Source organism: Nelumbo nucifera, chromosome 5 (assembly GCF_055504915.1).
Source record: "Nelumbo nucifera cultivar China Antique chromosome 5, China Antique-T2T, whole genome shotgun sequence".
Lineage (NCBI taxonomy): Eukaryota > Viridiplantae > Streptophyta > Magnoliopsida > Proteales > Nelumbonaceae > Nelumbo > Nelumbo nucifera.
Genome location: NC_142653.1, coordinates 23,075,668 through 23,098,710, shown reverse-complemented (window position 1 = coordinate 23,098,710; position 23,043 = coordinate 23,075,668). Strand labels below are relative to the sequence as shown.

Genomic DNA, 23,043 nt, shown 5'->3' with positions numbered 1-23,043 from the left:
AATAGCAACATCATGAATAGTTTGGACATTTTTGCACCTCTTGTTTGATGATTCTAACCAAGGTTCAAAGTATCAACCAATACGTATCATATCGGGAGCTTCCCAATACGACCCTATAGAGGGTGTATCAAGGTTTTGACTAGTTTAGGGGGGCGAACAGACCTTAAACCGGCCCCTCTAAACCAGATTTAAAAAAAAAAAAAACTACAAATATTGCCTGATATGCCTCTACCTATCAGGCACATTCTAACCAAGGTTCAAAGTATCGACACGTATCGGCCGATACTTATTGTTCCAGGACCCCTCCGGTACGCCCCTATAGTGGGTGTATCAAAGGTCTAACCAGTTCAGAGGGTAGAGGAGACCTAAATTGCCCCCCTGAACCAGTTGCAAAAAATATAAAAAAAAGGCCTGATACACTATATCGATTTGCCCGATACGCCTATACCGGCATATCGAGCATATCAATATTTTGAACCTTGGTTCTAGCAATACAAGGCAATACACCGGTAGGGCGTATCAGCCTGTATTGGTACTATTTTTTTTTTTAAATTGGTTCAGAGGGGTCAGTTTAAGGCCGATCTACCCCTGAACCACTCACCGACCCAAAACACCCCCTGTAGCGACATATTAGGAAGGCTTCAATACAATACATATCAGCAATTTACCGCCTGAGAAATTGCATTCTTCAACTGCCTTAGGTACTCAGGTTGCATGTATACCTTTAAAGCTTTGTAGTTTCAAGCGTCTGCTTCTAAGAAAATGCCCACACAGTTTCATCATTTCATGCAAATGCAACCAGCACAATTTGACAGTGCTGCTTAGAGGGGGCCTTGATTTCATCAGAATAACTTCAAGTAAAACATCAGAAAATGACGATAGCATTCCTTCCTGGAATTCCATTTCCAGAAGATAATAAATGAGAAATAGAAAATGGTCATAAGTAATTTTAGCAAAAAGATCAAACAGTTGGAACAGCAAGAACCTACATTCTTCTTCTCCTTGTGTGTGTGTGGGGGGGGGAGTTGGATAAACAATTTCACAGACCAAATAAAGCAATTAGTGGAAAGAACAGCAACATAGGACATGAACCTTATTCAGTGATGCAGATACCCCCATACCTAAAAAGGGAGTACAGCCACATTTAGTCCAATGTTAAAGGCCCGAGGGGAGTTTCAAGACCACCAAAAATCTCAACTTGTCAGAGGTTTAACCTTCCGCTTGTGACCCATACTGTTGACAAGGTCTTTGCGAGTACAAACAGGGAACATATTTACATTCTTCAACACTTTCAGTTGCCTAAGAACATATGGAAAGCTTAATTGATCCCGTGAAGTAAAACGAACCACCTCGTTGAACCAGAGGCACATGAATAGGTTTGTCAACGGTGTGTGCTCCCTCACAATGATAGATGCCTCAGCTAAAGCTGCACAAACCAACCCTTTTTAAGTTGAGTTCATGATTAAAGAATAACTCCTATTTGGATATTAACAATTAACAAATGGAAAGCTCCTCCATAGAAGTGATCAATATGCTATTAATGTAAACCAGCACAAATACTTTCTTTTCTTTTCACATTATGTATATTTTGTTTATAGAAATAATGGAGTAAAGGGTTCCTTCTATTATTATTTTCTTCCACCATTCTCTCTCTCTAATGAACTTCCTTTTCCCTACCTGTCAGTCATTTTCCAGCACATTTTTTCCACAAGCATAAATTCTATTGAAGATTAGTAAAATCCTAAACGCAGGACTTTCAACCATAACAGAATAACAGATGATGGCAATGACAGAAAAACACTGATGTAATTATGGCAAATTGCAATAATGCTAGAACAGCAATAAAGGCAAGGGCATAGAAGAAGAAAGGAACAAAACTATAAAATATAAAGGATAAATACCTTGTCCTTTCAGGTGATAGTGGGCTCAAATCCCAGCAGCCACATTTAAGGTGATAGTTCTATTACAAGTTGAAGGGGCTAGAAGAGATAGGAGCAGAACAAAAAGGTCGTGGATTATAGTAAGAAATGATTTAAGGTCCCATAATTTAACAATGCATATGGCACTGAAAGATTGAAATGACAGAATAGGATTCATGTAGCCAACCCCCTATGGTAGGTAAGAGGCCGCAGATAAAAGCTTAAGTGGCTGAACTGCATAACTTATTTAAATAATAATTTTTTATAATTATAAACTATTTGAAAGTATGGTAATCAACTGAAGTTCAGTTAGAGCCATTAAGGAGCTCACAATCTCCTTAATAAATTATCCACTAAAAGACAAAGCAATAAGCCAACCAGTTAAGCAATTTTAGGCCTCAGACACTTTAAATAGAAATATAATTATATTTTCCATACAAAAAATTACTAGCATTCACTTATGGTTGAAATATTATCATTCCACCAAGGCTATGTTGTTTATTTTAGCATAATAGATAGGTTGATGATGGTGCATTAATTGGTTTTGTCATGTTCCTAACCTCCAACATGTAGATTTTCGAAGGATGTCTTGGATTAAAAGGAGGTAGCCATTACTAGTATACCTTTCTTGCCATTGAACCTCTTTTCATCTGGGAAACCATCATTCCGATACCGAGTCAATTGCTCTTTGACTTCTTCTGGCGTTGCTTTGTTTTTCTTCACTACAGCCTTACCCTCATCATAGACACTACTGCGTGCTCCATGTTCTGAAATTGCTAGTGAGGAATTTGTGCGCCAAAGAAGGGCTTCAAGAACACCCAGTGGATCCCTCCGGAATTGAGATTTGGAATCTACCCAAATTGAATACCTTGCTTGAGGGAATAGTCGATGGTTCAGCATCTAAAACCATCAAGAAGAACTTTCAGATGGAAATCCAATAAAAGTTAAAGATTCTGAACTATAAATCATAAACATAATAACCATGACTCAACAAAAGGAGAGAGAGAGACATCAAACAAACCAAAGTATATCACATTATTTAAATAGGGTTCTGGTTGACAAGAACATTCTAGAAATTTGAAGAAGTCTTTTAAAAGCATTTTAGTGCCTTTGTTATTGGTAACAAATATATCAAACTAAGAAACAGAAGAAGCACATAAGATATATGCAAGGGCTACAAGTAAAATCCCCTACAAAAGAAAAAAAAAAAAAAAGTAGGATAGATGCCCCTAAAGAATCTGCCAACCTATACAACCCCTCCCAACCAAAAAAAAAACAGAAGGGGTAAGGAATGTGCATAGTTTTCAAAAACGAGAAGGAGCCCAACACCTAAAACTGCCAAGCTCATGGAAAAAAAAGTATCCACATGATCAAATTTGAGCTCAAACAACCTCAAAGTGAACACCTTCAATCAATGTCTCAATATGGGCAACTTGGACTACCTGCACTCCCAATAGATTTGTTCATGGGCCGGGCCCATTCAAAATTTGGCAAAAGCCAAGGCCGAGCCTGGCCCATTAATAGGTCTAACTCCCAGGTCCCAGCAAGCACCATCCATCCAATTTCCAACCCTTAACAGGCAAGAGCACCATCTCTTCATCTCTATTCCCTGTCCTCTAGATTGTTCACCACTCCCCCCACCCTGAAAAGCTTTCCTTTGTTTTTTGACAAAATCCCCTAGTCATCTAGAATATTTGCTAAATCCTGCTCAGGACAACCTCTATACCAACCTTTCTGTTATTTTGTCAATACTCAATAGCACCAAATTCCTTCTATCCCCACCTTGCTCTATTTGTGTCTTCCAATTTGATGAAACTCAGCTGCCTAATCATGACAAGTCGTGAAGAATTACCCATCTCAATGAGAAGAACAGGGAGCAAGGCAAGATAAGAACAGAACCAGATCTTGGAACTCATGGTCTGGAGGGGACGCAGGGAATGGAGGAAGGTTCTTTGAAGTTTTTGGGAAGAGAGAATAGAAAAATCTTTCGAAGATAGCATAATATATAAATGAAGATAAACAGGCAAGCTCTCCTAGAGATTGCTGGTTCTCAGAGGGGAGCCATTTCAAAGCTTTTGAATAGAAGAATTTTTCAAACATAACATGTTTGTTATTGAAAAAGCTAAGGTAGGAAACTATGTTAGGTTCTGCTCCTCAAACAAATCCTATGGTATAAGCATTCATATAACCACCTAACACTGCTTCTTACATAAAGAATGATCTATTTTTTCATAACTATAAAGAATGGTATATTTACACAAGAGTATGAATGCTAATTGGGTAAGAGAGGACCTTGAGTGGTAAAGTTTGAAAGATCAATAATAACATCACATGTTCCTTTTCAGACACAATCACACAATTGAGACCAGCCACGATGAATATACCAAAGCATCAGCTCTTCTTCTAGGTCTTCAAGATTTTCATTTTCCAGACGTCCATATCTTATCCTAGTTTAAGGGGACCGGGATGCCTTTGAAATGGGGTCTCAAGGAATCCATCAGAGACCTGCACACACTATTAGAGAGGCATTTTATTTTCACATCTCATTCTCTTGGGCTATGTTTGGTTTGAAGGAAAAGGTAGGGAAAGGAAGGGAAAGGTAGGGAAACCTGTACAAACCTTGTATGGGTTTCCCTACCTTTTCCTTCAAACCAAACACAGCCTTGAGTACTGCTGTCAGGGAATGAGTTTGTTCACTTGCTGCATGGAGTGGAAATTTAAGAGGGAAGGGCTAGTCTATAAAATTTTGGGGAATCTTCATTTACACCCACCTCACAAATTTTTACTTCACTGTCCAGTTGGGAACAGTGATAATGGGGGAATTGATACCAACGGTATGGTGTCATAAGTAGGGATGTTGGAAGTTTTAAATTGTCACGTGTACAATGAAGTAAAAATTTGTGGGGTGAGTTTCAGTGAGATTTCCCCTAAAAGCTTTACACCTTACAAGCTTCTAATATTTTTTTCTTTCTAATTTCAACCATGTTGGTAAGTCTCACATAAAGCTCAGTAAGATCATGATCCAGATTAGTAATATTATATTTATTACTATATAATATTTTAAATCTATTCATGAGTTCAAACATAAGTACAGTCAGAATATTTTCAAAATCTAAATGTCTTGTCATTTTACAACGATGGTTGTTCAAATATTTGAATTTTTAAATCAAATCTAATTGTCTTCCATATTTTTATTCTTATAATATATTTGAAAATTGAAACCATAGATCCGGAACCAGGCCCAGGCTGGGCTGGACCCAGGCCTAGCCCTTAGCATAGGTGGTAAGCCCAGCCTGCCCTGGCCCATGATCACCCCTAATCCAGATTAGGGGTTTCAATGGACCGGTTTTGGGTTGGACCCCATCCAAATCAAAATCAATTTGGACAGACTGGATGAACCAATAAGACATTGAATTGGACCAGTCCAGACTTAATGGTCCAAAGCATTTATTGGATTCGATTGGACCTGGTCCATCCGTAATGCATTTATATTGGATTAGGCCAAATTGAACCAATATCCAGTCCATTGATAGAAAATAAGAATACAGGTGTCAAAGGACCAGGTTTGGATTGGAACAAATCTAAACTAAAACCAATTTGAACAGATTGGATAGTCCATACATTGAATTGGACGGGTCCAAAATGGTCCAAAGTATTCATCGGATCGGATTGGACCTGGTCCATTTGTAATGGACTCGTATTGGAATGGATTAAATTGGACCAAATCCGGTCCAATTGACACCTCTGATCCAGATTCAATCTCAACCTTACCAGTTAAACCAGATTCAAATCTTATATGGCAGATCTATTCATAATTGGATCAATTTTGAATCAAACTGAGCTGATGTAGTTAAGCCTACAAACCCATTAGACAATGAAGCAAGAAAAAGCTACAGGAACAAACCCATTAGACAAATTCTTACATAATTTTTATTCATCAAAAAAATTCTTACATAATTTTATTAATGACAAAAAAACAAGCTGATCTGAGTTTTAACTATTGGCTGTTGCAGGAAGGGGTGGGTCAGCTGGAGGAAGGGATGGAAGGGGTTGAGTGGGGGGTTGGTGTATTCAGGGCCTTGGCTCTCTGGACATGGAAACCAAAGGAGGTACGTGACCAAGCCTTGGTGGATGATATTGGAAAGGAGGAATAAGCATTGAGTATTTTCACCTTCAGTTGGGGCAGCAAGGGGTATTTTAGTGATGTGGGATGCTGATGCTGTTGAGGCGATTGATCAACATGTGGCAAATCATTTTGTCTCCCTTTCAGGAATATGGAAGACGGATGGCAAAGGTGTCTATCCTCAGTTTATGGGCCAGCTGCTGGTGAAGAAAGGTAGAGTTGGTGACAGGAATTGGATGATTGTGCCTGCTGATGGAAAGCACCATGGTGCATCAGGGGCGACTTTAATATCTTCCAATTCTCCACTGAACACAAAGGAGTGCCAAAATTAACAGTGAGATGTGGGGTTTCGATGAGTTTGTTTGAAGACATAACTTGATTGACCTGCCGATGCAAGGGGCAGTCTTCACTTGGAGATATCTGAGAGAAGCAGCATTGATGTCAAGGCTGGACTGTTTTTTGCTTGGCTCTAGGTGAGAGGACAATTCAACGACATTGAACAGGAAACTCTCCCTAGGCCAGCATTGAACCACAGGCCAGTGTTGCTGAAAGTAGGTGAGCAGTGAGTTTGTTTGAAGACATAACTTGATTGACCTGCCGATGCAAGGGGCAGTCTTCACTTGGAGATATCTGAGAGAAGCAGCATTGATGTCAAGGCTGGACTGTTTTTTGCTTGGCTCTAGGTGAGAGGACAATTCAACGACATTGAACAGGAAACTCTCCCTAGGCCAGCATTGAACCACAGGCCAGTGTTGCTGAAAGTAGGTGAGCAGTGAGTTGATTCTCATGGTAAGTCCTTTTAAATTAAATTTGATGTTCTTTGAGATTGATGGGTTTCAAGCAAAGTTAGAACTTACAAAAACGGTAGCAGTTCTTTGAACCCCAAGGTGATCTGACCCAAAATCTCTGCTGGAAGCTTAAACATATTAAGATTTAAGCATTAAATTAAAATCTAGTGTCGTGACAAGTTTGGGTTCCTGCAAAGAAGACTGAATGAGGTTTTGAGGAAGATCAAAGAGTTAGATAAGGAGGAAAGCCCCATCTTGTGAAAAGCAACAGAAAGATGTAGTACAAGATGAATTTGACCAATTAGCATATATAGAAGAAACTGCTTTGAGGCAACGTTTCAGGGTTCTGTGGTTATAGGCAGATGACAAGAAATATCAAGTTCTTCCACAAAATTGCCAATGCCCAATGAAGACATAATGCTATAACCTCCATCAAAATTGATTCTAACACCTTTGAAGGCAAAGGGTAGGTAGCTTCAGCAGTAGTTGGCTTTTATGATCTTTTTGCTACAAGTGATGCCTTGTGTCCCAACTAAACAGGGTGGTTTTCGATCGTATTCCTGGAGCTGCAGGGGCACATCTAAAGTCCAGATTTGAGGAACATGAGGTGATCCAGGCCCTTCCAGACATGCAGGTGATAAAGCCCCTCACCCTGACGGGTTTCCTATGGATTTGTATCAGCAATGTTGGTCCTTTGTTGGAGATGACTTTATGGCAGCAATGAATGAGTTCTATGACAAGACACTTCTACCTATTGAAGCAAGGTCTACATTTTAACCCTAATACCAAAAATTCAGGGAGCTTCTGAGTTAAAGGATAACAGGCCAATCGATTTGATCTCTAGTGTTTATAAATTAATTTCTAAGGTGTTAGCTAATTGGCTACATAAGGTCTTACAGTATGTTGTCTCATCATCTCAAGGAGCTTTTGTAGATGGGCATCAGGTTCTGGATGGTACTTTGATAGCCAATGAATTGGTGGATTCTCGCATCCAGCAAGGTTCCCCTAGCATGCTATGTAAGCTAGATTTGGAGAAGGTTTATGACCATCTACAGTGGGAATCTGTGGAGTATTTGCTCTGCTGTATGGACTGCATTCCTAATCAAAGCTATGTAAGCTGGATTAGATGGTGTTGTTAGATGAAGGCCTGCATTTCTAATCCAAGCTTCTCACTAATTATTAATGGCATGTCAATAGGTTTTTTTGAAGAAGGAAGGGGTCTCCACCAGGGCAATCCATTATCCCCCTTTCTATTGATCATTGTTATGGAAGCTTTCAGCAGGCTAATAAGCCGGCCAGAGGTGAATGGCAATCTGGAAAGCTTCCCAGTTAAGGAGAATCCTAGTATTACTCTATTGCAGTTTGTCGATGATTCCCTCCTTTATTTGAAGCCAAGTCATCAAGATTTGCAAATTTTAAGATGCTTACTCATATGTTTTGAAGCTGTCTTGGGTCTCAATATCAATATTCAGAAAGCCTGAGCTGTTGCCGATTGGGGAGGTTCCAAATGCATCAGAGATCTGGCTGCTACATTTGAGTGCAGAACAGGTGTATTGCCGACAAGATACTTAGGACTGCCTTTGGGAGCCAGTTACAGATCCAAAGAATTTTGGACTCCTGTGGTGGAATGGATGACAAAAAGTTGACTGGGTGGAAGAAAGGAGTGCTGTCTAAGGGAAGCAAGTTTGGGAGCCAGTTACAGATCCAAAGAATTTTGGACTCCTGTGGTGGAATGGATGACAAAAAGTTGACTGGGTGGAAGAAAGGAGTGCTGTCTAAGGGAAGCAAGTTGACTCTGATCCATAGTGCCTTTTCAAATTTACCAATTTACTATTTTTCTCTTTTCCGTGCACCAGCTAACATCTTGGCACAGCTTGAAAAACTTCATCAAGACTTCCTGTGGTAAGGAACCAAGGAACAAAAACGATTGCATTTGTTGGCATGGGATAAGGCCTGTCTCCCCAAAGACAAAGGTGGAATTGGGCTGAGACCTTTGAATGCTATGAACATTGTTCTATTGGGTAAGTGGATTTTGTGGTTTGGTGAGAAGAGGCCTTATGGAGGAACTTAATCCGAGGTAAGTATGGTGAGCAGGAGTTGGGGTGGATTACAAATCCTGTATCCCAATCTTATGGCATGAGCTATTGGAAAGGCATTGTTAAGAATCTATCTTTTTCTCCCCAGTGGTGTTCCTTCAAGGTGGGAAATGGAGAAAATGTCAGGTTTTGGAAAGATACCTGGTGTGGATCCTCTCTATTAGCAGTTTCCTTTCCACACATTTTTCAAGCAGCTAGAGACAAAGATGCTCTGGTGCAGGACCATTTTGAGGTCATCGGGGGCCAAATGGTTTGGACTCCGGGTCTTAGGAGAAACATCCACAATTGAGAAAAAGAGGAGCTGAGCTCTCTTGGTGAGCATGATAGGAGATGGTGGCAAGGAAACAAGGATGGAACTTTCACAGTGAAATCCTTTCCTCTTCTCCTGTCAGCCGATGATGCAGCAGAAGTCCCCTGGAAATGGATTTGCAAATCGGGTGTTCCATCAAAGGTAGTGTTTTTTTTATGGGCAGCTATCCTTAACAAGATACAAACTATAGACAACCTTATGGTGAGAGGGATGGTTTTGGTGAATCGATGCTCTTTATGTGAGGATGAGTGGGAGTCAGTCAGCCATCTCCTGATTCACTGTCCCCTATCATCTGCAGTGTGGACCCATTTTATTCGGCTTTCTGGAAAGGTTTGGGTTCCCCCAGGGGACATTACATGCCTGTTCTGTACCTGGCCTGAAGCTGGCCTTAGCAAAAGAGGTCAAGTACTTTGGTTGGTTGCCCTTTTGGCAAGCTACTGGGTGCTTTGGGGAGAAAAGAATAACTGGATCTTAGAGGCATTGTTTCACAGCTTCTAGCAGTGATTGGTAGAGCAGAGAGAATCCTTTTTAAATGGGTCTACATTAAAAGAGAATTCCAGTGCATTTCCTTTCAGTCCATGAATGATCAGTGGGGGAAAATCATTGGTTCTGATTCTGTTTTGTACAACTCTTTTTGATGCCTTGCAAATGCTGTGAACAGCTCACACTCAGTGCCTCCTTTTCCCCAAAGGGACTTTGTTATGTATCCATTGGCCTTTTCTTTATAGTAATACAAACTTTTATTTACTTTTCAAAAAAAATAACGGGATTGGAGTGTGGTCTGTATATAGTATTTTTCCTTTTTTAAGTATTTCCTGGAATTTAACTTGGAGATTCAAACCAAAGCAACAGTTCAGATCCCTAGACTCACACAATAAATTTAAGAACTTTTTATCAGCAACTAATCAATGAAAACTTTATTAAAGAACAAGAAAAAATTTTTTTGAAGGATAAAAGGAAATTTCATTAAACTGAAAAAGCAGTACATCTCAAAATGCTGGTTGTCTAGTTGACAAACCAACTTCTAAACAGAAGTTACACAGAAAAATAATCAGAGTTACAAGGATTCAATTCCAAAGTGTTCCAGAAATTCTCTAACAGATCAGACTTATTCACTTGGTCAAACTCTGGAAGACTGAGGCCCCAAGCTGATATCATGTTGCCCACTCCTGCTATCTAATATTCAATGTTTTTTTGCCTTGTCTTCAAATACCCTTCTATTCCTCTCTTTCCAAATGGCCCATCAAACTGCGAATGGAATACAGCTCCATAAGATTTTGGCTTTCTTGCTTCCTCTGATTTTAGGCCACTTTGAAAAAACCTCTACTGGGGTCAAGGGATGAAATACAGTCACTCCAAACAGATATGGGAAAAACTTCCACATAAAGTTTGCCACATTGCATGAGAAAAATAAATTGAGGACTGTTTCTTCCTCCTGACTACACACATAGCAGCAATTTGCTAGCTGCAAGCAAAAGCCTCTACCCTTGGGGGTACTGGATTGCCCCACACACCTTTTATCTGGTCTGAATCCCTACCATCTCTCAGTAAAGCCTTGTAAAAAGATTTAACTGAGAATCTTCCTTCTTTACACTCTTTCCACCATAATGCATCTGCTGTAGTTCTGGAAATGTTTACCTCTTCCAACTTTTCCAATAACTGAATACATTTTTCCACTTCTTGGTCCACTAAAGGTCTTCTGAACTTCGGGTTCTATATCACTTGATCCCCCCCCCCTCCACTCATAGCACTGCTCAAATAGACACTTGTTGGTCTGCCAATTTGTAAAGTCTTGGACACACCTAACATAATCTTCCCACCCCCAACCACTCATCTTCCAAAAACCTTACCCTAAGACCACCCCCCACTTTAAACTTAACTAAACTTCTGAATTCTTGATTGAAACTCGTGATCAAGGTTTAAAATTTCGATACAATACGCCCGACACGGGGCATATCGTATCGTATCTTTCAAAAACAGATACGAGATACGCATGGAAATCGGACGTCTCGTCTTCTTTTCATGCGTATCAGACCGTATCGGGGCGTACACGTAGTGTATCGACAAAAGAGATACGGCCAAAAACTGAAAAAAAAAGGGGAAAAGCAAGCTTTTTTTCCTCGAAATAAGCCTTCTTTCACCCCCAAATGACTCTAAAACTCCAAACCTCATTCCTAGAGCGCTAGATTTGCAAGAAAAATTGCAAGAAACAAGTGTGAATCGTTTTTTTTTTTTTTGAAATTTTTTCAAATTTTGAAAAAATATGGCAAAAATAAGTAATTTTGTTCATTTTTTTATAATATCTTGTGATTTCTTTTTTTCTTGAATGTTTAAATTTATGTTGTTCTACATTTCTTACATTCAAAATCATCAATTTTTTGTGTTATTAATAAATTTCTAATAGTTTCATGATGATATTTGGAGAAAATATAAATTAATAAAAAAAATTGAAAATGTAATTTTTCTCTACCTATAAAGACTAAATATGTTTTAGATCTATTGATTTATCTATCATATCTATAGAGTAATTGAAAGTTCTTCTTTAGTTTTTTTTATTTTTTATATTTTTAGAATTAAAAAATAAATAATAATTAATTATATTTTATCATTTGATCACAACAATTGAATATATTATAATTCTATGGATGATCTTTCATATCCATAGACCAATTAAAATTTCTTATTTAATTTTTTTATTTTTATATTTTTAGAATTAAAAATAAATTAATTAATTATATTTTATTATTTGATCACAATGATTGAACATATTATAATTCTATGGATGATCTACCATATCCGCAAAGCAATTGGAATTTCTTTTTTAATAACTATTTTTTGAATATATTATGTAATGTTTATTTATTTTTTATAATTTTTGAAAATAAATAATAAATAATTATTGATAATATCATGGTTTTCAAAACCGAACTGGACCAGAAAACTGGGAACCGATCAGTTGATCGGTTTCGTTTTCTAAAGAAAAACCGTTGATTTTGGTCAACAAACCGCTGACCCGAGCGGTTAACCGTTCGAACGGTTTTGACCGTTTTTATTTTTTTTTAATTTTTTGTCAAAACGGGATGACCGTTCGATTTGAACAGTCGGACAATTCAACCCGGTAACCGAACCTCTGACCGGTTCGGTCTCCGGGTCGGTTTTAAAAACCATGGATTAAGTTGTGCCAATGCACGTTTTATGGTTTTATGGTTGGATAGAAGAATTGAGTTTTTACCATCACATAAAACATTAAAACTTAAGAATTATAATTTATAAATTATAGTTAAACATAAGATTTTTAATGAAATTATAATTACCTACAATATATTTCTTCATAAAACCATTAAAATATATTAATTTAATGTATATACACCTCATTGAGGTCTTATATTTAGTGTTATTGATGTATTTTTATGATTTATTAAATTATTTATATTATTTCCAAGCGTATCTTAGTTTTTCTCCGATACACATTCGTATCCAAGGCGTATCCCAATACGTCTCTTAAAATTGCCTTTCCGATACACTTGGCATTTCCAATACTTTGAACCTTGCTCATGATTCCCTTCCACACACTTACCCCGTAGGAACTTCTTACCTCCCTTAATTCCCACCCAAACCTCACCACTCCATATTTTCCAACCACCACCCTCCTCCATAAAGCCTCCCCCTCTCCCTCTTGCCCAAACCTTCACAGACATTTCCCTAAAAGTGCTTTATTAAATAGTTTTACCCTCCTCAGCCCTAATCCTCCCCTGTCCTTTGCTCTACATACCATCTCCCACTTAACCAGGCTAAATTTTTTTGTCCCCCCACCCCACCCCTTCCCATAGGAAGTCCCTCTGAATTTTTTCCACTTTTGAAGCCACTTCTTTGGGAACTTGTAAGAGGGAAAGGTAATATGTTGGTAGGCTAGATAGAACACACTTATGAGTGTAATTCTCCCACCCAAAGATAGATACTTGGCTTTCCATCTATCTAGCCACCTCTCCACCCTTTCTATTAAAGGTTTCCATATACTGCTTGTCGTTGCCTTTGTGCCCACCGGTAGCCCAAGATATATGAAAGCTAGCTCCCCTACCTTACATTCCAGCACCTCTGCATACTGTCTCACTTCCTCAACTCTTATGTCCCAACTCCTATCAAAACTCTTATCTAAATTCATCTCCAGGCCAGTCAGCATCTCAAAGTTGGCTAAAATGTTCAGAACTTGGTTTGTTGATGCATCTAGAAAGATTAGTGTATCATCAGCATATTGTAGGTGAGAGATACACGGGCCTTCATTTCCAACTTTGAAGCATTCTATCCATCTCCTCTGCACTCCTTTCTTCATGAGCAAGTTCAGTGCTTCCATGACTAAGACAAACAGTAGAGGGGAGAGTGGGTCCCCTTGCCTCAGCCCTCTAGAAGCTTGAAAAATTCTGATAACACTCCATTAATTAGCAATGAGAAAGAGGCTAATGAAATACACCCATATACCCAGCCCCTCCAAACCTCCCCAAACCCCACCAACCTTTGCATTTCCTCCAAGAATCCCCATTCAACATGGTTATAAGCCTTTCCTACGTCTAGCTTACAAACCAAACCTGGTCTTCCGCTTCTTAACCTTGAATCTATACATTCAGTGGCCACCAGCACCCCATCTAGAATCTGTCTTCCTTCTACAAAAGCCATCTGTGTCTCCCTTATTACCTCCTGAATCACTTTTCTCAGTCTTCCTGCCAGTACTTTTGCCAATAGTTTATAAGGGCTGCTTATCAAACTAATTGGCCTGAAATCTGTTATGTTCACGGCCCCACTTTTCTTCTGTATTAGAGAGATAAATGTAGCATCCACCCTCCTATATAGAGTTTTGGAGTCCCAGAACTCCTTGAACATCTGCATAAAGTCATCTTGTAAGAAGTACTAGCAGCTTTTAATGAAATTAAAATTGAAGCCATCTGGCCCTGGTGCTTTGTCACCATTGACTTTTTTCAAAGCCTCCTTTACCTATCCAACTTCAAGATCCCTTTTAGCCAACCTGCCACACTGTTACTTAGCATATTTGCCACTTTGGTTCCAATTCTCCCAAGGACATCCAACTCCAACCTCTCCCAGTGTACAGCTTCTTGTAATAAGAAACCACTTTATTTTGAATCCCTCCCCATGTGTCTATCACCTTCTCCTCCACTTAGATCCTCATGGTCAGATTTCTCCTTCTTCTCCCATTTGCAAAAGCATGGAAGAAAGAAGTACTCTTATCTCCCTCTTTCAGCCATATGGCCCTAGATTTTTGTCTCCACCTGACTTCCTCCCTCAACATTAGGTCCTCTAGCTCGAATTCCAAAACAGCTATCTCAGTTTGAACCTCTCTCCTGAATTATCCTTCCTCTCTTACTCTTTCTAATCTGGCCAGCTTTTCCAAAATCTCTCTTTTCTACCCTCTTCCCCTCCAAATGCTTCCTTCCTTCTATCCCTCAATTCTTGCTTAATGACTTGCAATTTTTTAATCACTTTTAAACCTGCTGGCCCTTCCACTTACTTTCCACCCATTCCACGAAGTTTTGTTGGAGTAACCATTCATTCTCAAACCTGAAAGGTTTGAAGCCTGTAACAGCAGCAAACTTTCTCAGTAGAATTGGTCTATGATCTGATAATTGTATGGTCATTGGTTCTTGAACCACTTCCCCCACATAACCTGCCCAATCTTCTGAGAAAGAATCTGTCCAGCCTTCTGAGGATGGCTGGAATTTGGCCTTTCGACCATGTAAACTTCCCTCCAACCATCAGTGGATCTATTAACTCATTATTAGTTATAAATTCTTCAAACCTCCTCATGCCTACATAAGTTCTTCTATCCCTTCCCCCCCCCCTTCATTTCATTCCTTCTTCTTACTATGTTGAAATCCTCACCCACATAAAGGAAAGAAATTTAGAAGAAAGGTTGCTAGGCTAGATTGGATAGCAAGATGCAACATACCAAAAAAACCCCAAACCAAACTCATTACGCTTGCCAATCCCCCACACCAGAGTCCAGGACCCCAGTACAGTTCAGATCTACTAGTTCCCTTCCTTTGCTAGAGAATTAGCAATTCAGTTAGCATCTCTTGGCACCTAGACACACTGGGTGTTCAATCTGGATGCCAAATATGTAACTTCTCTCATGTAATGAACCAAGGAACGGAACCATATTACTCTTTAACCACCTTATTACCACTTGCAAATATGCTTCTATATCCAATCTCTTGTACCCCAAAGAAGCAGTAGTCTAAAAACTCTAAACCCTCTCAAAAAGTATTTTCTTGTCATAACTATAGTATAGATTTTGATTGATAATAACTAAAGACTCTGCTAAATAGTATGTTCTTTTGTGAATAGTAATAGAAAAGGTACTTTCACAAGTTTTACAATGAAAACAAACAAAAAAATTTTACAATGGCATAAATATCTAGGAGCAATTGTGAAATGATTTGCAACTTTGCTACCTTAGGGATTTTACCATTCAGCCGCTGATCTGTGAAAGGAAGATCCCTGACGACCACAATGCGCCATTTACCAATCATATGGTTTTCATCAATTCTCTTCCCCTCTGCTTCTTGAGCTGCAAGTGTGATTTCATCCCAAAATGCCACATAGCAGACCTGCACCCTAACCAAAATTAAATACATCCAAAGGCAGCATAATAACCTCAAACAGGCATCACCCTAGCCTCAAATTGGCAGGCCATGCATGATAATGGAAGTTAACCTTTTGAAGTGATGCACTGGACATTCCAATAGGCTGATAGAGATCATCTCCACCACCAAATGCACAAGTGGTTACAACAGCTTTGCAAGTTTTCATGTAATTCTTGTCCTCATCAGAAACTCTAAACCCACCATTTTCACTGTAGAAACCACAATGCACCACAGCAGTTTCATTTGCCTGAAACATTCAATATTCTCAATAACCAATAAAACAAACTGGACATAAACAATTTTCAAATAGGATAGAATCGCCAGAAGTCATATAAAAGCAGCAACTCTAGAGACACATAACATCAGAATCAGGTTTCTATAAGTCACCATGAAAATAGCCTTACAAATGAAGCACTCTGACCAAATTATACTGCATCTTGAGTTCTTGACTCAAAATGATAATGGTCATATATTAATTTCAATTTTCAAAACCACTTGAAAATATCAAGGCACAGATTAAGACCTTATAACTTTGTTCCCTTTCCTGAAGAGTTTGGTTTCCCGTGAATAAATTAAATCTTGTAGCCTCCGTGTGCCTCTCTAATAGAATAGCATTGCCCCCTAAATATGATGTGCCACTATCTGATTTGTATACCACTCTTCTCACAGGAAAGCTTGTTTCTTCAGCTACAGGGATATCCAGAATCTCAAGTTGTTCTGGAGGCAGGAGCTTCAAGCAACCTATCAAAATCCAGGAAAAAGAAATGCTAACCATTAATATAACATGACAATAATTATTTTCAGAACTTTTCACTTAAATAACAAATGACAAAAGATGTTCTGAACATTAAATATTACAACAGAAGATGAGGCAAGTGAACTTTGACTTTGTTCACCCCCCCCTCCAAAGTTTAACTTGATTAGTGAACTTTGATTCTAACAAAGATCTAAAAAGACACTGTTCTCTAAGAGAATAAATTACAACAATGACATGCTAAAAAAAATGAAGAAGATATTAAATCAATTAAATATAAGCTAAGATTTGTCTGAGTGTAATAGTCCATTATTCCACAGAATAAAGATAATGCAGCCCCTAAAAGGAAAACTCAACCAATAATACTTCCATCCAAGTTTAGCAATTACACACCAAGCTCTTCAAATTAACAACACTTGAACATGCAGCATGCTCCAACTAGTGTCTGCACAAGGGAGGGGTGGGTGATACAACCAAAATCATACGTGTTATCAGCGATGTCAACTACTACTCAGTTGGCCAGGCCATAACCTTCAATCATTTCATTTACAACCTTAACTAAGAACTTAGAAGGCATAAATCAGCAACAAATATGGAGGCCATAAGCAGATGCAGGTGAAAGAAGTACAAGGTCTAGGAAGTTTCGGCGGTCATGATCATTGATGCTAGTAAGGGTAATTGATGTAGGAAAGGAAGAAGATAAGTCCTGCTAGGATGAACAAGGTGGATAAAGAAGTAATGAAATTTGTAGAATATAAAGAAAAAAAAAGCTAATGAATGCTTGACAATAAATTTCGGATGGTTATAACATGTTTATGGAAGAGATTGGTGGGTATAGGATGAGGAAAAAATAAAATTTTGAATGCATTTAGATGGGGGAGAAAACTAGCTGTAGGTGCAACACTGAAACCTAGCTCTATAACCTACAAGGTCCCATGGAAAAGCACAAGATGCTTGTAGTCAGAGCACACAGGGTGGAGGGGGTGGAGAGAGAGAGGGGGGGATTAGAGAACATGCAATAACAAGACTCAACTTCAAATCAAACTCACATTCATTCCCCCTCATGTGAAGTACTTACAATATATTTATAAAGCTCTAACCTCTACGCAGATTAGGTCTAAGCTTCCTTGACCAAGAAAAAGGATTATTTAACACCCAAGAACATCTAACCTCAATAAACTCTTCAAAACAAGTAAAAGCCACCAACTCAGTCTAATGAAGCCAGAAATTACTAAAAATAGCTAATCATGATTTTACTATAAAAAGTAGGTATTGCAGTTATTACAAATATTTTAAGTATGGAAGTTACTATGAATAGCATTTTGGTTTTTACTAAGACTAGAAAATCTACCCTACAAACATCTTCATGGTTTCTCACTGAATTCAAATCAACAAAGCCTTATCCCAACTAGAAGATAGACAATAAAACAATGCTCTATTCAAGCTTGCAAGTTCCACTATCCAGACGAAAAGAGAACCCTGTCAGCAACTAATAAGGACAGCCTTTTTTCAGCATGGAATGGATAATACTTTCCAATAACAAGCAATAGGATAAGGAACTTATTAGGAAATTAATAGGTAGGAAGGGGAAGTTCTCCCCCCCCCCCAAGAGATATATGTCCATCCTTTCCAGGGAAATGGATTTGGCAATGTAACTGGACCAAGATGCCATGTTCATAGGGAAGAAAATTGATTAGGAAATACATTATTCTAGAGTTTCCTTCAGTTGCCAAGTCATTTCAGATCATTTTCAAACATAGTAATTGGCATTGTCTATTGGTATTCATTTGCATTATCAAAAATAGAATCTTTTGAAATTGAATAAACTAATAACAGCTTTCAAAAAAACTACCTAACTTTGTTGCCACTATTGGTGTTTACTTTCACTATCAGAAAAAAATAATCTTTTGAAAAAGAATAAATTAATCAAAGTAAATAGCGTCTTTGAAAACAAATACTTAATCTTGCTCCCATGTCATTTCTGAATCAATTACTCAAGCAAATGCATATGGTGAAGAATTCATAAGATATATTTCTCTCCCCTTGATAGAAATAGAATGTTGATCAATATCTGTCTTTTCTCCTAAAAGAAAATTCGCATCAAATAGAAGAAAATACAAAAGTAAATAAGAAAAGTAGTAAAAAGACAAAACAGTTCTGTGTCGTTATTTCAAAATGATTCCTTTATTAGAAATATCAACACCACCCAAATTAGACGTCCAACTCCTCCCAAACTTTTACCAATTGATCTCTTAGAACTTTTTTAAGAAATGATCATTCCAAAAAAATAAATAAAGCCAAAATTTGCAGGGAAATAAAAAGTTGGCGAGGAATCATTACCCGGTTTCAAATTTTACTCAAGTTTCCAAAATCCTGACATTACATGTGAGCTTCAAGTTTCAAAAGCTAACAGAATGATATAGACATTGAATAATAAAACATACAAAGAGGCATATAAGAAATAGGATACTTTGTAAAGGAGTTAAGAAAAAAGGCAAAACAATGATAATGCAAATGCAAAGTTTAGATAACCATTGGGAGGAAGTAAGAAAAATAGGGGAAAGAAAGAAAAATCTAGAACTTATTGTACTTTTTAACTTGCACTCCATGGATATTTCATAACCTCAGCCCTGCTATGGGTTCCAACGTGTCCCATATCAAAATTTAATACCTTGTATGACCCGTAATACCCAGATACAGCACAGGCACAGCTAGACAAGGTGTCATCTTCAAATCTCCATATCCATGCTTAAATAAAACCCTCAAGATATGGAGAAAGAAACCATAATCCTTAAAAACTAATCATAATACTAAGGAACCATTAGGATATGAGAACTCTTAGGAGATTCTCTAGGACCAACCCAATCCACAGCAAAAAAGGATATGAAAAGAGCTTCACATCCCTGGTACACCACAAGGGAAAAGGTGCACATACTGCTAAAGGTGGTTCCTTGTCAATGTCTTAACCAGAATCACCAACCAAACAAAAGGGTTACCATCTAGCTTACCCCAAATCTTCACAAATAGAGAAAGTCCTTATGTTTTCTTTGACCAGCAATAAATGGAAACAACAAACAAATTAAAGAAGGGGGAAATGAGAATAAGTATTACAGGTATTCCTTGTGGACAAACCGGCAAGGTGATCCTTACCCTGGTAGAAAAAGAAACAAACACCTTCAAAAAGTTAACAATATGAATACAGTCCATCATATCTCTATCAAGAAAAGGGCGAAAGGAAACAAGGTACCACATAATGTTTCCATAGAACTTCCGTATGAACACATAAGCATAGACCACAACATCCATGGAGAGGGACTGAGAGATGATCAATCAGGAAAATCCTTCAAGGGAATTAAGTCATTATCCTCTAAAATCTCCAACTAATATTGCACAGCTCTCGGAGGGAATTAAAAAAGAGAAATATCCTCAAAGGGAGCTAATCTCAAAGTGTAGGTCAGTTAGTGTAAAGTCTCCACGCTGATAAACAAGCTAAGATGATAATCAGACTTGTTACCTAAGGCCAGGAGAGGGCATCAACAACTAATAGCAGAAACACAATGACAAAAACAGCTTTACTCCTGAACCAATTCCGCCACTTGATGTGAAAGAACACTTCTTCAAATGACATACAAAAAAATGTTGGGCCACGACAAGAATCCTTTATGAGATAACTAGAATGAGACGATATGCAAGAGTTCATAGTTCAAAATCCAAAATTTAGGGTTTAAAAAAACAACAAATATTATCAGAAGAAATCATATTTTGTTGAGCTAAACGAGTAATACTTAGCACCACCGCTATATGGTACGCAAATCCGCGGTTTTGTTAAGCGTAAAACAATAATGACATAATGCAAGAGGGTTACGTTCTCTGACCCCACCAACCACTCTGGTCGTGGGATCAAGACGATTCAAATTCCCCACTGCTTTCTCTTCTGCGACAAAGTCCGGCTTCTTTACTTCACTGGGCTTCCCGGAAATCCTCGATGACTCGAATATGAGCAATCCGATTGCGGGAAGAAAGAGCAAGACCGTCCACCACTTCATTAGCTTCCAGAACATCCTCAGGAAAAAATTGTTCTTTCCTCGGAACCCTAATTTCTTGCGCTTCCTTCGAACTCGAACTTTCATTTTTCCAGCGAGCTCGTCCGAATCGTCGTCCGACATTGAGATAGAGATGCTGTTGTTGAACATTGAAGACGCCATTATCAACGGCGAAAGAGAACCAGTATAGTTGCAGAAATTGGAGGGAATTAAGATCTCTTGCTTTCAGACAATTCAAATCTCCTACCAAGAGAAAGAAATTTTTTTTTCAATTTGAAAGCCAAATCACAGTCGGGAGATTACTAAACCACTTTACGATACAGTCCGGGTGATGAGTCTCATGACAAGTTGATAACTGAATGCATGTGGTATGCGGACAGACATCAGGGATCGAGTTTTTCTTTTTTCTTTTTTTCTTTTTTTCTTTAAAAAATATCAAGGGATCGAGTTTAGGGTAAATTACTATATACCATTGGTCAAATACTAAACTAACATTTCTCATTTTCTCATCTTTATCCGCACATCTCACTATGAAGTTGGGGCCCACCATAATACTCCCATCATGTGTGCGATATGCGGAGACCGATCATATGGTCCGCGTTCTTTGCACCCGTGGGTGCACTGGGCACGTAAACCCGCCAATCGAATTCGACCACGTCGATCATCCAATCGTTAATGGTCAAACGCGCGTTAAAACTTAGATTCGACGGTTCAACCGGACACGAAACGGACCCAACATGATCCACTGGTTGCATCAAAAGGCCTGTAAACCTCATGCTGCGAGATTTTTTAGTGATTTTCCCCTGGAGGCTGGAGCTTTCCTCCTTCCACCGAACCCTTCCTCCCTCGGCGGCGACAAGGAGAGCTCCGGCGGTTTTTGTTGTGCTGTGTGCAGTTTGGAGTTCGGACTCAAATGATACTCTCCCGGCGTCTCTTTCTTTTACCTCAAATCAAATACCAAAGCAAGTAATTACTTATCACCGATTGGTACAGTAAAATTTTGAAGAAACCCAGATCATCTCTATTCAGTATTCACCAAAAGCCCCCACCTCTTCACAGTTCACATTTCACACCCCTTTGGCCCTTTATTTGCTCTTCCATATTTCCATTGATAATTCTTCGGCTCTGCTTTTCAAATTCCAATAATGCATCAATGGCGGTGATGGGATGAACTCGAATACATCTCTCTTTTACTCTTCCTCTTAGTTTCAAAAGCCGAGTCATTCATAGGCAACAACACCATATCCTACACTCATACTCTCTAATATGAGTCCAATTGCTCTTCTGATTCTCCTTTGCATAGTCTAAAATTAGGGAACCTTCCATCTCTTCATTGCATGTTCAATTATCTTGAATCTTTTAAAATTTTCTATTATCTCTAACTACCAAGTGACCAAACTATTTATTAAGAGACCTGAAATCAAATGAACTTCAGTTGAATAGATTCAGTGTTGTGTATATGGCAAGAGACAAACTCGAGCCCGGCCATCAAGAGGTCTACTGCCAATATATAGAAATGCGCACTCAAAACCAGCGCATCCGATGATCTCATATGATAAGAAGATACGGTCCATCTTACTATGAGAGTTGCACAAACACCATGTTGACAACATACGTCAAATATTTACTTGGATAGCTTATGACAATGAGTGCGCCAGATATTAATATCCAAAAGGAATAAGACTATTTTTTTGGAGGTAACCCCAAATCTTCCTACCAAGCTGAATCGCCATTAAATTGGCTAAAGGTTATCCTCGCATTAAGGTTTTTAAAAACGACCCAGAAACAGAATTGGGAAGGGGATTGTTTTCGGTTAAGCGGTTCAGTTTGTGATAGGTTACTGTAAAATAAAATACAAAAAAAAAATCTAAAAAATACAGAAAAAACTCAAAAAAATTAAAAAGTATAGGAAAAAAAAAACAGAAAAGTTCTACAGCTATGGTGCATGTTGAGGATGCTAGGTAGATGGTGTTGGTTTATGGGTGCAATTCAGCTAGCACAAGAAGTTAATATGGAAATACGTTATCCTGCTCAAGCCAATATTCCTCAAACACTATAACAAGGTTTCCGGTTCACAACACAAACGGATGAAAATTTAAAAAAAAAAAAAAAAAAGAGGCACAAAAAACTAATTAACTAAAAAAAGGGAGTTCTTTAGTAGAAATAGAGCAAAGCAGAAACTTCTACCCCCCAAAAAAAAAGCCGAGCATAAATGAATGATTACATTACAAAGACAAAAAGAAACACTTGACCGGCTGAATAAAATTGAATTGATCAACCTTAGACAACAATGGTTGAGAGAAAGATAAGAGAAGAGAGTGTACTCGGACAGTCCTCAAAATAAATTGAACAAGGAT

General features: G+C 38.4%; 1 protein-coding gene across 1 annotated transcript; it reads right to left on the bottom strand.

Annotated features, from left to right (window-relative positions):
- Positions 1-876: 876 nt before the first annotated feature.
- LOC104595797 (DNA-directed RNA polymerase subunit beta (DUF616)) lies at positions 877-21,118 on the bottom strand. The gene is made up of 6 exons (XM_010256698.2): positions 20,509-21,118; positions 16,413-16,630; positions 15,960-16,136; positions 15,698-15,853; positions 2,543-2,819; positions 877-1,426 (listed from the first exon to the last, which is right to left on the bottom strand). The coding sequence occupies exons 1-6, from the start codon at positions 20,846-20,848 to the stop codon at positions 1,194-1,196; spliced, it is 1,401 nt and encodes a 466-aa protein (XP_010255000.1). The 5' UTR covers positions 20,849-21,118; the 3' UTR covers positions 877-1,193.
- Between the last annotated feature and the right edge of the window lie 1,925 nt (positions 21,119-23,043).

Bases quoted from the DNA above. Each gene is read 5' to 3' on its own strand.
- LOC104595797 (XM_010256698.2), bottom strand. From the start codon at position 20,848: ATGGCGTCTTCAATGTTCAACAACAGCATCTCTATCTCAATGTCGGAC. The intron at 16,631-20,508 runs GTAACCCTCTTG...GGATTTTGATAG, and splicing joins GGTTGGTGGGGTCAGAGAAC to GTTGCTTGAAGCTCCTGCCT. The intron at 15,854-15,959 runs GTTAACTTCCAT...GTTAGGGTGCAG, and splicing joins CCAGTGCATCACTTCAAAAG to GTCTGCTATGTGGCATTTTG.